Genomic DNA, 12810 nt, shown 5'->3' on the forward strand with positions numbered 1-12810 from the left:
TTTGGAGGAAGTTGCCTAGAAACGGTACGCTGCTTTTTCACACTATGTCACCTGTGCTACTTAAAGCACCATGTTTATATGTGTACAGGGCAAGATATAGATGTTCTATGGTAAAAGGGCTGTCCGTTCCTTGTTATCTGAAATGTCCCTGTTTTATCTCACATGAAATTATTCCCATATATTGTGTGTCTTTGTGTACAGTGAAGGAAAAGAATATAAGAGCTCTCTATGGATTATTTGATGGCAGATGAATCCTTAAATTTTTCACTGGAAATGTACCTCAGTTTCTCTGAGAAGAGAATGCTAGTGCATCTGCTTTAATACCTCCCATTTGGCACATGATACTTTACTTCCTAACAATTGCCAAATCATTGTAATTGCTAACAATTTATCATGATTATTACTAGTAATGTTGTTAACGGCAAAAATATTTGTTGAGACAGTTGATGGAAGAGTTGGCTTAGTCTGAAAAATTGCCTCCTCCTTCTGCATTTGTTTAAAGCAGGATGAGTTTCCAAGCTAGTAATTTGTGCAGAAATTTTAGTTTCAGAAATGCTACAGAACTGTGCTTGGAAGAGCAACCAATTGATTTGATCTCAGTGCTTTCACATAGTTCTCTCTGGTCCTATTTTTCATTTGGTTTTGGTTTTGTTTTTTTTTTTTTTTTTTTTAGTATGGCTGGAAACTTGAAGTTTAACAGCTTTTTTTCTTAAAATTAAGCCATGCCTGAGAGCTCAGCTTTAGAAAAGCCTCCTTGTCATCTGAGATTATTTCTGTGCAGCGCAGACTGCAAAAAGTAACAAGATTCTTTGGTGGCTACTGCAGCCTTAATATGTCTTCCTGATTCCAAAACCCTTGTGGTTGTTTCCAAATGAATACCAAGTCCAGCTTTCTCTCTTACCTTATGTGCCAAGAAGAGTTACAGCATGCTGGACCTCACAGTAAAGACTGAGTCAATGCCAAATCCTTGATGCTGATAGTCAGCCCAGATGAGTGATGTGAGTGAGTAATAACAGATGTTCAACCCCATGAGCAAACAAAAGTTCTACATGTTTTACATCATTCAAGCAAAGTGAAATCAGAGTAATGAAAGTGCATCAAATGCCAAATAATTACAGTTTAGTTATGCTGATATTAATTACCTCCTTTCAAATGCATCATGAGCAGATCTCCTCGTTGGCCTCTGAAGAGCTGCAGAGTTTTAGGAATGCAGAACTGTCCTTGCAAAAGGCAGAAGATCCTCAAAAAAAGCAGCTTTGTATCCCACCTGCACCTGCCCAGCCACCACCACCACCTCCGACTCAGCTGTTAGCAGCAGCTCCTAAATCCTCTGCCATGGCTACAGGTAACCTTGGTGAGGCAAGGCAAGCCCTGATGGAGGCCATTCGTTCTGGTGCTGGAGCAGCAAAGTTGAAAAAGGTAAATATACATTTACATTTGAATGTGGATCAAACAGTGTAGGCTTGTTGTGCTTTGAGAGCCATTTATAAGCTGTTTGAGCCATGCATTTCTTTCTTCCATCATAAGAGGGTACATGCACTGTTTTCCCTAATGGATTCAAAGATCAGGAGTGTATTTCAAACCTTTGAACAGCTATTAAAGCATACTCTTAGGACTAAAACATATCTGTGTATGTATGCAATGTGTGAATAGTGAATGCTTTCTATTTAAGGAGAACATCAAGTGCATGAATATAATTTCAGAAAGCATTTTCATGCCCTTTTCTTGTGAATGTGAGATAATACCAGATGTTCTTTAGACGAAGTGAATCTAAGAAAGATCAGATATGAGACCCTGAAGCAAGCAAGGTTAGAGATAAGTAAACTCCCTCTAGTGTGTCCCCTAGACCTTGATTCCCAACATTTACACCTTAGTTGCACATGTTGAGAGCTGTCAGTAGAACTGTGGGGTCATTTTAATCTTTGTCTGAGCTTTATTAATTGGATGATGTGCGTTTCACTTCTGAGGTCAGCTCTGGGTCAGTCAACTCCCAGATGGCTATATGCCCAGGTGTGATCTTTGGAGTAAGTTCACTTATCACTTTGATGAAAATAAGTTCTTCCTAACCTCGAGTTACACTGCATTTATTTTTAAAGAGAAGAAGATCAATTTACCTTGGTGGAGTCATCCCAGTATTGCACTAAAGTATCCAAGAATAGGCTTTCATCCAAGGACTTCAGAGTGTGTACAAAAGCAGATGTAGTTTTCCCAACACAATTTAGCTGATGCCAACCATAAATTTGTAAGTAGGCTTTGACCTTGTGTACGTGTCCTCTTTGAAATAATTGGGGGGAAAAAAAAAGTTCGAATTTTAACATTAAAAACTAGCCAAAAAATATCATTTCTGATAAACCAGAAATTCCTCAGAATTATACATATGGCAAAAACAAAGCAGTGTTTCAGGGAACTTCATATCAGCATGCAAACAGAAATCTGGATGTGCAGTTATTTCGTATGTGAAAAATTACATCTATATTATGCATACTGTTATGGAGAGTAGCTGAGGTCCTTTGGTGTGTTCAGCTTAGAGGAGGCTGAAGGGTGACCTCATCACAGTCTACAACTTCCTCTTTGGCAGCAGAGCAGGAGGTGCTGTTCTCCCTCTGGTGACTGGTGATAGGACCCAAGGAAATGGAATGAAGCTGCACCGGGGAAATTCAGACATTAGGAAAAGATTCTTCACTGAGAGAGTTTTCAGTCATTGGAACAAACTCCCCAGGGAAGCGGTCAAAACACTAAGCCTGTCAGAGTTCAAGCTGCTTCTGAATGACACTCTTAGTCATATGGTTTAGTTTCAGGTAATCCTGCGAAGAGCAGGAAGTTTGACTCAATGATTGTTGTGGGTCCCTTCCAACCTGGGATATTCTCTGAGTCTAAGACTACAAATTATGAAGAAGTAATACTCCAAATCAGACCTTAATTTCCCATTTCACCAGTTTACAGAAAGAAACAGAATTTGGCAATTGAAGACTACTTCATGCAGTTGTTTTCCAGATCTTTCCAAATTTCCTTGTTCTTCAAACTACATTATGCTTGCAGAAGTCTCTGAAGAGGATTCATAGCTCGACTCATCAAAACAAGTCTTTATCATATCCTTGAGGATTTGTTTCAAAACATTTGGATAGCCAGTGCAGACCATGAAAGTAAGCTGAATGTACTGATGCATTCTGCTAAATACTGTGTATTACAGAGTAATTTTTGGTAGATTTTGACATTGAAATGGCAAAAGAGTACATATCTTATTATATAGGTCTTTTATGAAAATAAAAGAGAGAAGGGTTTTGTCCAAGATGGAGAATGCTTTTTCTCTGTGCTGTCCTTTCAGATATTGGATATGCAAGCTAAGTCTTGTATATGCCAAAGACATCACTTAACTGATAAAAGTAAAAATGTTGTCAGATTTCTCAAAGACTTTCTATCCAGTGCGTATTAATATCTCTTCTAGCTTGCTGCATTAAATTAGAGCCAAATTCTGATCCTTTCCTGCAACTGGACAACTTCTGACAGCAGAAGTTGGATCTGTAGATATACATGATAGCTGCACATCAGGGTTTTCTTCTTTTACAGCTGGAGAACACATTTCCAAGGAACACTTGAGGTTTTTTTATACAGTGGCTGGCAGGTGGTTTTGTGCCAGGACTGAAGCGAACTTTTTTTTCTTTGTTTTGCCTTCTCTGTCAAAGATCTGTGATGTGATTTGGTTATGTGAGCACAGTGCCATTTTTGGCTTTGCTTTCCAGAAGATGTTGGTTGCAGCAATCGAGAGCAGAGTAGTTCGTTCAGTAATTGCATCTGTTTCTCCTCCATTGTCTTCTCAAAGTTTTCTAGGACAGGAGCTTCTGATGGCGAAGTAATTTATTTAGCTAGTATCATGGGGAACTGGGAAGAATCTGCATTGCTTGGTTATGTATGACTCAGTTTGCGCTTATTTATGAGAGGTTATTTGCAATGGAAGTAGATCAAACGGGGCTGTCGGGAACCAAATGTAAAAAGCAACCAATTGCCTAGATAAGGAACATCCCAACAAACGTTTGAGCTCTATTAATATCTGTGAAAAGGCAACTCCTCCACTCCACCCCTGATTACACAGCTGTTTGCTAAAGTCATGAACTTTAAGGTTAAAAGATGCACTATGCAGGAAGGGAGGAGAGAAATTGCTGCAGGCTGACCTTGCCTTGCTGAGAGTCAGGGTCTGCACCACACAGGCTGTAATTAGGTCAGCCAACACAAACCAGAGCAAAAATAGGTACTTGAGGGAAATGCCAAATATAAGTAAGACAATATGTGCATAGGTTTCCTGGCTGTTTTTTAATCCATTTCTTGGAGTACTGTGCCTGCTTTGGCAAATGTATCGTACTTTGTTTTGAAGAAGCAGCTTCTGTTTTATTGCACACTGTTGCTGTCCACAGGCTCCCAAAGGAAAGTTCTTGAAGGTGCCAAGCCCAGTTGGGCCTGCTCAGTAAAATGGTTCATCCCCAGTGCAGTGCAGTTCAAACACCTGCCAGAAAGTGGTTAGACTACAGATCCTGCCCAAAGAGAACAGAGATGCAGAGACATTATTGGAAAAGGATTAACTTAACAAACTGGAAAAGATCTGATACTGTGGAGGAAGTAATATTTTTCTTCAGTTTTTGGAATGGTCTGTCCATGAACCTGGAAGGTGTTTAACACATCCAGAGTATAACAGCAAGTCAGGGAGGTGGCATCAAGTAAAGCCACCAATCCGGATGGCTGACCCTAGTGCCTTTGGTGGTGGTTAATTGATCTGAGAAAATAACAGGTCTCACTAGTGAGGAGTCAGCTTCCCACCCATGCAGTCTGCCTGCTGTACAAAGAAGAATTAATTGATCTAGGAAAGAAAAAACTGATCTGAGACCAAATTTTGGCTAATTCTGATGAGCAAAACTCTGGTCATAGAGCTGTACCATTTGAGCTTCTGGTGTTAAAAGTGAACTAGTATTTCCCTTAAATTGTGTGAACTGTTGTCAGAATTTCACATACTTAAGACCTTTATGTTTAGTTTTAAACTTTTTACTTCTACCTCAGAAAATTCAAAGTAACCTAGCTAGATTTCTGGAATTCTGTATATCCTTACATGTGTATTTTTGTGTCTGTGTAACTTGCCTTGGGATTTACCGTGATTATCTGTGGAAAAAAACATAACTACACATGCAAATAAAGTGTTAGATGTCTAGCTGTAGGTACAGTTGCAGCACAAGCCCATGCAGGATTGAAAATCTTACCCAACAAAGAGAAGCTATAAAAGTTGCCTTTGCTCATATGCCATCTACTCATCTTAGGTAGGCTTGCACCCAGGGATTTGGTAGAAATACTGCAAGGGAATGTGCCTATATATCTGAAGAACAGGCTTTTCCACATGGTAAAGTGATTTCTTCAGACTACTTTAATGGTACATGCAAGAGAGATTCTACAAATTTCATGTTTTTCCAGTCAAGATTGGAGCTGTACCTAAAGCAGCCTTTTCTGTATACTTGCTGCAATTTTAAAAATTAACTTGGCTCCATCACAGTATCCACAAGCGTTCGTGCCAGTGTTCAGCATCAACAGTTAGTTGCATGAACTCTTGATACGTGCAGCGTATCATTCTGTTGGGAATCAAAGGAGCGAGGTAAAGTAATTACTGCACCCGTTACTATGAGTCCCTGGTATACACTGCAACAATTTGAAGTCAGTTGCCAACAAGTAATGCATAGATCTGAATTATGTCATAGTGAGTGTCTTCAAGGAAGCATGGCCTATGGATCCATACCTTTAAGTTAAGCAGTGGACTATTCTTCTCACATAATCAGAGATACATAATTGTGAATGAAGAAATACTGTTTCTTATCATCAATGTCTGGGTGCAACTCAGAGATTACAGGCTCAAAGCGACAGTTGATGTTGTCATTGGTATATTGGAAATGGGGTAGGAGGCCTCTCTGAAAGGTATATCTGAGCCTGATATACAGGTAACCAAATGAGCCTAAAAAATAATTCCAGTTCCCATGGATGGTAGAGGCAGTCATTTGTATGTTGTTACTCTGTTTGAATTGAAAGCTAAAATTTAATTTGAACTCTTCACCTTCCTAATAATCTGTACCATAACCTATTTTTTTTTTGCCAAGAATAAAGCTGCTGCAATGTATATTAAGGCCAAAATGGAAGTTTTAGACTTGATCGAATATATTATTCCTGTTTAGCTTTTGTGATGACCTTAGCGTTTACGTCTCTGATAGAATCAAAGCCCAGGAAGTTTGATTTTGGAAGAGCACCCTAGCATACGTATTTAAAAATAAATATATACTTAGATGACCTGAGGACTAAGAAGGAAGATAAGCATTTGTTTAAGTATTTTCCTGAATCAAAGCCTCTGGGAGTTTCCTTCATTCAGTCAGGGAGAAAAGTGCTCATCAATTGACTTTTATGACCAGTGACAGCTAGCCGATATTGAACATATTTTGACTGTCAGATACTCCATACTTGCAGCACGGGTTTCTGTTTGTTCCACAAAATGAAGGAAGATCACGGAAAAAAACATCACCTATGTTCCAATAATCTTGTAATTGCAACTGTAATACCTAAGGTGTGGGGGTTTTAGGGAAGGATAACACCTTTCATTAGACCAGTTGATGCAGCTAGAAAAAGGCAGATAAGCTTTAAGTAGTCTCAGAGAGCTGATGAAGCGACTAAGCTTGAAAACAACCCCTCAGGAGAATGTTTAGTTAACAATGTCAACAGTTGGAGGTTTAAAAATATCTTGAATGATCATGTGCTTTTCTTTGTTACAGGTCCCTCTGCTCGTTTGAATCACGTATAAAGAACAGGTAATTGGAAAATCTGACCCCATAAGCATCATTCACGGTCTGAAGTGGCAAAAAACATCAAGACGTTTAGTTTATTCTCTTTGTCTGCAAGCCAAAATAAGTTGTAGTTAATTTTCTGTGTGTTCCTGCATAATGGTTCTAAGGGGAAAATATGTAGCTCTGCTGTAAAGCTTCTGTGCCAAGGAACTGTGTTTTGCCTCTGAATATTTAAGGTTGCCAATAAACTATTCTTGTTGGCAAGTTAATAAGAATATAAACACCGTGCAGTCCTGTGTTAATACTTAATTGTGTTTATGGGTAAAATTAAAAGACACTGCTAGCTATCTGAGAAGTAACACTGATTTCAAGTTGTTAAAAATACGTAACTGTTTCAAACTGTTTTCTTGGTTCTTCTTTGATTTGGAAAAGGACTGTAAGTGATTAGGGTGAAAACCAGAATAAAGATCTATAAGAAAAAAAATCATAAGAAAAATGTTATGGTACATTATGAAGGACTTAAATTGTCATATGCTGGAGTCATTGGTTTTTAAAATTAGATGAACTTTATATCTCTGCTGGAGCTCTGAGAAAGCAGGCAATCAATAATGAATGTGAGACAGTGTCTATTGAAAAGTTACTTATGGGATATGACGTGTGGAATGCTAATACGCAGAGATATACTGAACCCTAGTAACATTCATGGCACTTTAAAAACATTGAGATACCTTAAAGGATCTCTACTTGCAACAGACTGTGAAGGTTATAAATAAGATTCAGAGTACTGCATAGAGGTCCAGGATTTAGAATTCATTCCTGCACCGCAAAATGAAGTGAAGCTGGTTTTATATCAGTAACCAGGACTTTTGTCGTCTCTTATTCAGGTCATGCATAAGTTGGCCCTTTGTTTCCAATTTGTATGCCTGTTGTATGTTGTCTCACAAGTATTTATAGCAGCATCTTTTTCAAATGTTAACTGCTTCGGTAGTTGTTATTGTACATATTTTGAAAATATTTCATTAAATTGATTAACTTAAAAAAGAACAAATGAAAATGCTTTTTCACATTTCCTATATTGTAATGAAACTGAAGAAGAGCAAGTTTGTACATTTACATTTTTATAATCACTGTCTGGAGTGATGGCAAATTCTTTTTTTGTTTTTTTGAGCTGAAATTTAAAATGTATAGCTATGTAATGTTGAAAGCACGAGAATATTTAGCCATCTCCAATTAATGTGACTATATATTATATACTGTAAAATATTTATGTCTGTTAGTGCCACAAATAAAAACAAAATCAAAACCTGACACCATTTGAACGTCTCCTTTTGCCAAGTATTTTCCATTTACAGGAAGAAGTTAGAACAAGAGATGAACTGAAGCAAAGCAGCATGCTGTGTTTGATAACTCAGGTCTAGCATAAAATGTCTCAAGCCAAGAAAGGACTCACAACTAATAATCTGGGAACACAACTAGAATCAAGATCTCCATGTTATATATACATTTTGATAATAGTACAGTACTGATAATGATCCATTTCCTCATTAGGGAAGTTAATATATTCAGAATTAAGGTGCTCTGTCACACCCTAGGATAAATAAGATCATCTTTGTTGGCTGGTTAGCCTTCTTTTCCTTAACAGTCTTCGCAGTATGCTATAGATCACAAATATTAACATGTTAAAAATGCTGTTGCAGGAAAAGATTCATTCACTCATAAGCTTGAATCCTGTGCATAGTCCCACCAGCAGCAAATACAGCTTCCTTGGTTAGGCGCTGTAAGACAATTCAGTGCAAGTCTCCTTCTTGTTCTTAGTGTTCCCTGAGGACACTGGATCTGTAGCCCTCCTTACTAACACCCCTTTAGCGTAATAAGTTGTATGGGTACATACTTCTCAATGTGAGGGATCCCAAACTGGATTTTGAGATACTAAGATATTCCAGGCTTTGCAATGCAAAGGTTCCAGTTCTAAGTAGAACTAAAGTCTGGTTTAATTCTAAAGTTTAGTTCTGTGCTGGCACTGCATAGAACTAAAGTTTATAAAGGAGTTATTCATGGATAAATTTCTGAGTATTGGATTCCTGCGGGTAAAAAACTACAAGAACAGCTGCAAGATGAGATGTCACCTTCACTGTGACAGCAAAAACATTATGAAAAATCCTGGTGGCTCAGTCACAGTTAAAGCTAAAAATGGAGGGGGAGTTCAGCTGTCTACAGTGGAAAGTAAGACTGGATGTTCATTCCTTTCTCTTGTTGATAGGAGTTGTGTAGGTTTTTACATTGTCACCCAGGTGCTGTTGAACTCCTGGTAGGAGCATAATTTAACCCTAAGTGGAAATTTTATTAAAACCCCATTTATGATCAAGTCTAGTTATAGATGGAACCCTTCCATATAATAAGTTTATATTAATGTTTTCAGTAGTCTTTCTTTGAGAAGTAACCATGCATCGATGTTTTAGTGCATAGCAGGGAAACACTTTTGAAGCTCTCACCCTACCATCCCCTCTTCTTCTCTGCTTCAAGGCTTGGAAACTGAGTTCCTTTTGTATTGAATGAATTTGGGATATGCACTCCAGTACAAATTGGCATTCAGCTCATGGAACCAGACTGGAGCTTATCCTGAGTTAGAACCCCTGAAATGTGTCTTGTAAAAACATTGAGTCCTCAGCACCAACTATTTTCAGCTACATATCTGCTCTTAGTGGTCCACGCTGTTTGCTAGTGCAGGCACAACCTATGTCTAGAGGTACACATGCAACCTAGATTAGTTCTTGTCGTGTCTCTTCATGGCATTTGTAAGTGGACAATGTGCAGGCTGGTCTCTTTTTTGAAGGACTGAAAGAAAAAAACGGAGCTCCCCTTCTCCCCAGTGTTTCTCTCAGCCTAGATTTCCCCCATGTACACTTACCTCAGTTCAACCAGAGAAAGAACTCTCATGCATGCCCAGTCCATCTGGTGCTTTGCATTGTCCTTTTGAGTAAGGTACTGAAATGAGGTGAAAAATGGTATCGCCAAGGAAATTGAATGGAGAATTTGAATTTGATATCTTTATTCCTTGTACAGGTAAAAATCAATATTCAGGGCTTAGAGAAGTCTAGTCACATGTTTCAAATAAAACTTGCAGATCTCCCCTTATTCACATGTTTTTGTTAACTCAAAGCCAGCATTAAATTGCTCTGATTAGATATTTAATTTTAAATAATACTGGTTGTCTGCATGAGCTTTTTTACTTATGGGAATTTATTTTTTAATGTGCACATCAATATACAGTCTTGAATATGGCAGGATTCAACTTCCCTACCTCATACAAGTTATTTGCACAATTTATGCTACATTTACCACAGCCAAAAATTGGCACTTTGTCAGTGTGGCAGAAAAGGAAAAGAACGAGAGGTGTATTTATGAATAAATGGAAAATGCCACCCTGAGATAGTTTGTGATGTTTTCCCTCTAACCTCTCCAGAAAAGAAAGAAGATGTTCTGTGTTAGTACTGCTTAGCATTAAGCATGTGGTACAATTTGAATGCAAAAATCTGCACAAATCTGATTTGAGTCAATTCATCTGAACAAAATGCTCATAAATTGGTTCTTCGTTGGTGCAATATGAAAAATGTCTGTCTTCCACAACAGCTAATTAGCAACTTTTACATATTTAGAGTATTTTTTGTGCATATTGTTTCTCTATTCATCTCTAACCCTCTCTTGAGTTACATGTGCATTATGTGTACCAATTTGCTTTGCCTCTGAGACTTGTGTTAAGATTTATGAGACTATTCCTATTCTTACTCCATGTGTTATTGTTAAGCACACACAATAAAATATGCTGTACCTCTGTTATAGCTATAGCTGGTTGCAGAAAATGCTATTTGCAATGGCAGAGTTCCTTTTTTAAAAACAAAATGAAACAAATAAATTCCTAGTTTTTCGGTAATGTTCACCTGGATTTGGTACAACATTATTATAATTTGCTTTTCTTTTTTGCTAAGTAGGATGTGGAGTTTGATTAATTGCTGAGGTCTTCATTTGGCTGGAGAAAGTTTCCATGTAGTTGAATTCCCAGGGTTGTTCATCAAAGTGCGCTAAGATGGATGAACCTTTCTAAGAGCAAAAAGATGCTATTTTTTTTTTTGTTATTGCCGCTAAATATTATTAAGTATTTGCTAAAGAAATATAATTTGGTTAAGTACTAACAGCCGACATGATGCTGCATTTAAAAGTCATACTCTCCTCTTGGTTTGTCTACCAAGTTGAGAATATTTTTGTTTCTGTTAAACAGTTTTCTGATTGTTTGAAAAGAGACATAAATTGGAACTACCTAACAGGAATATTGTATGTTTTTCTCACTTAAGGATTTTAAGAACAAGCTCGGTTCCCTTGTCTGTTCCTTCCAATGACTCTCTCCACATATATGGGAGCACACATACGCAAACGCAGATTTTTCTTCATTGTTTCTAAAGTTGTGAATAGTCAAAAAAATGTCTTTAACATGAGGTCCTTTACCATTTTTAACAATAGAGTTTTCTTATCCTGTAAAATAGGAACTTCCAGAAAGGGACTAAGTTTTGATGCAGTCACAACAGCTATGCACAGTCACTGCTGGAAGCAGCATCAAATCCAGCTCCAGATAATGCTGTCTTCAGCCAATTTCTTTTCCTTTTGATTCTTTCCTTCTTTATTTTTTTGTCTATAGACCAATGAAACCATATACATGCCATGTCTTTTTTCTCATGTCTGTATTGTGCTTGAAGCCCTAAAGGTTTCCTGTGAATAAAGCATAGTGTTGTTACAGTTGAATATCAGAATGAAAGAGGACATTATTCATATACAAACACCACTGTCCAGTTTGCAATTCAGGAGTTGAGAAAGGAAACGTTATTGAAAGAGCAAGACTGTGGAACATCACTGTCTTCTAAATCATAACCTGTGTTTACTGCAATAGGAACAAAGCAAACACAGTGCAAATATGCATGAGTTTCCATTGTGTAGTTTCATGCATTCAACAGAGGACTTTGTGTCAGGAGGACTGCGGTCTGTCCCTTGTAGTGCTTGGCACGGGGAAGTGGGTCACAAATTGAGGGTTCTGGTTTGGATGGCATCACTGCCTGGTTGTGTCTCTTTTTCTTTTTTTTTTTTTTTTTTTTTTTTGTTGTCTTGCAATAAACCAAAATATTGTTTGATTTAGCCAGTACACAAGATGGCAAGCCGAATGCTTCCACTACGACAATGAGCAAAGGCTCTTCAGGTGAATGGCAATTCAGAAACAGAGTGGTTTGCGATTCAGCCTTTGCACAACTATAGTACCCAGATCCCAGTAGCCAGTAGCCCATGTACTTTCATCTCCTTCTTAAAACACAGGTGATGGTAAAAGAACAGGGAAATGGATGCATCTGCCTTCTGACAAAATACAGGAGTAAGGCACATGTGACCCAAAGAGCTGCTATCCTTCCTTCCAAAGAAACACCTAACAGTGCAAGGAACACACAGGAGGCACCTCAGTAAGAAGTAGGTCCACTGAAACTACTGATACGTCTGGATCTTGAGATCCTGAGGCTGCTCCCTGTTGATACAACTACAGGGTTCTGTGTACGTAAAATTACTGCTTTGCTGCTGCTGGGGGCCAGTGTTTGTACAAAGTGTTCTTCTAAGCCTAGTCACACAAGTTAAAGCTTGCTAGTTTTAGCCCATGTATCTGTTATTAGACAGAATTTTTCCAGGTTCCCTAGAAAAGGGCTGTTCCCCTTCCTCATTCTTACATAGAGTTCTGATGATCCTACCTGTTTTTCCACACAGTTAGCTTTGTGCTAGGTTGCAATTAGTGCCAGTTATCTCCACAGAGAAGGATGCTGTATAATGTTTTTCCATATAAATGCCGTGAAAATCATCTATCATTATAGGCCTTTGCTTTATATTACAGAGCAAGCTAAGAGACTGTTTCCATGCAGAGAGGCCGCAGGTTTCATCCCACCTACCCTGTGGCTGAAGCCTATTCATGCTCAGGAAGCACAGAATA

General features: G+C 38.2%; 1 protein-coding gene across 12 annotated transcripts in view; it reads left to right on the forward strand.

The window, feature by feature from the left end:
- Nucleotides 1-8120, forward strand: part of COBL (cordon-bleu WH2 repeat protein) — a 212933-nt gene extending 204813 nt beyond the window's left edge. For 7 of the 12 annotated variants that reach the window (XM_054058712.1, XM_054058709.1, XM_054058706.1 and 4 more), the window contains 2 exons: nt 1168-1419; nt 6789-8119. In XM_054058712.1, the coding sequence (XP_053914687.1) occupies nt 1168-1419; nt 6789-6806 (270 nt within the window). In that variant the 3' untranslated portion in view covers nt 6807-8119. Of the gene's footprint in view, nt 1-1167; nt 1420-6788 lie in introns of all 12 variants that reach the window. The other 5 variants (XM_054058708.1, XM_054058703.1, XM_054058704.1 and 2 more) reach the window with 1 other exon arrangement.
- The last annotated feature ends 4690 nt before the right edge of the window (nt 8121-12810 follow it).

The sequence above is a fragment of the Cuculus canorus genome, chromosome 2 (assembly GCF_017976375.1).
Source record: "Cuculus canorus isolate bCucCan1 chromosome 2, bCucCan1.pri, whole genome shotgun sequence".
In the NCBI taxonomy this organism is placed as follows: Eukaryota; Metazoa; Chordata; class Aves; order Cuculiformes; family Cuculidae; genus Cuculus; species Cuculus canorus.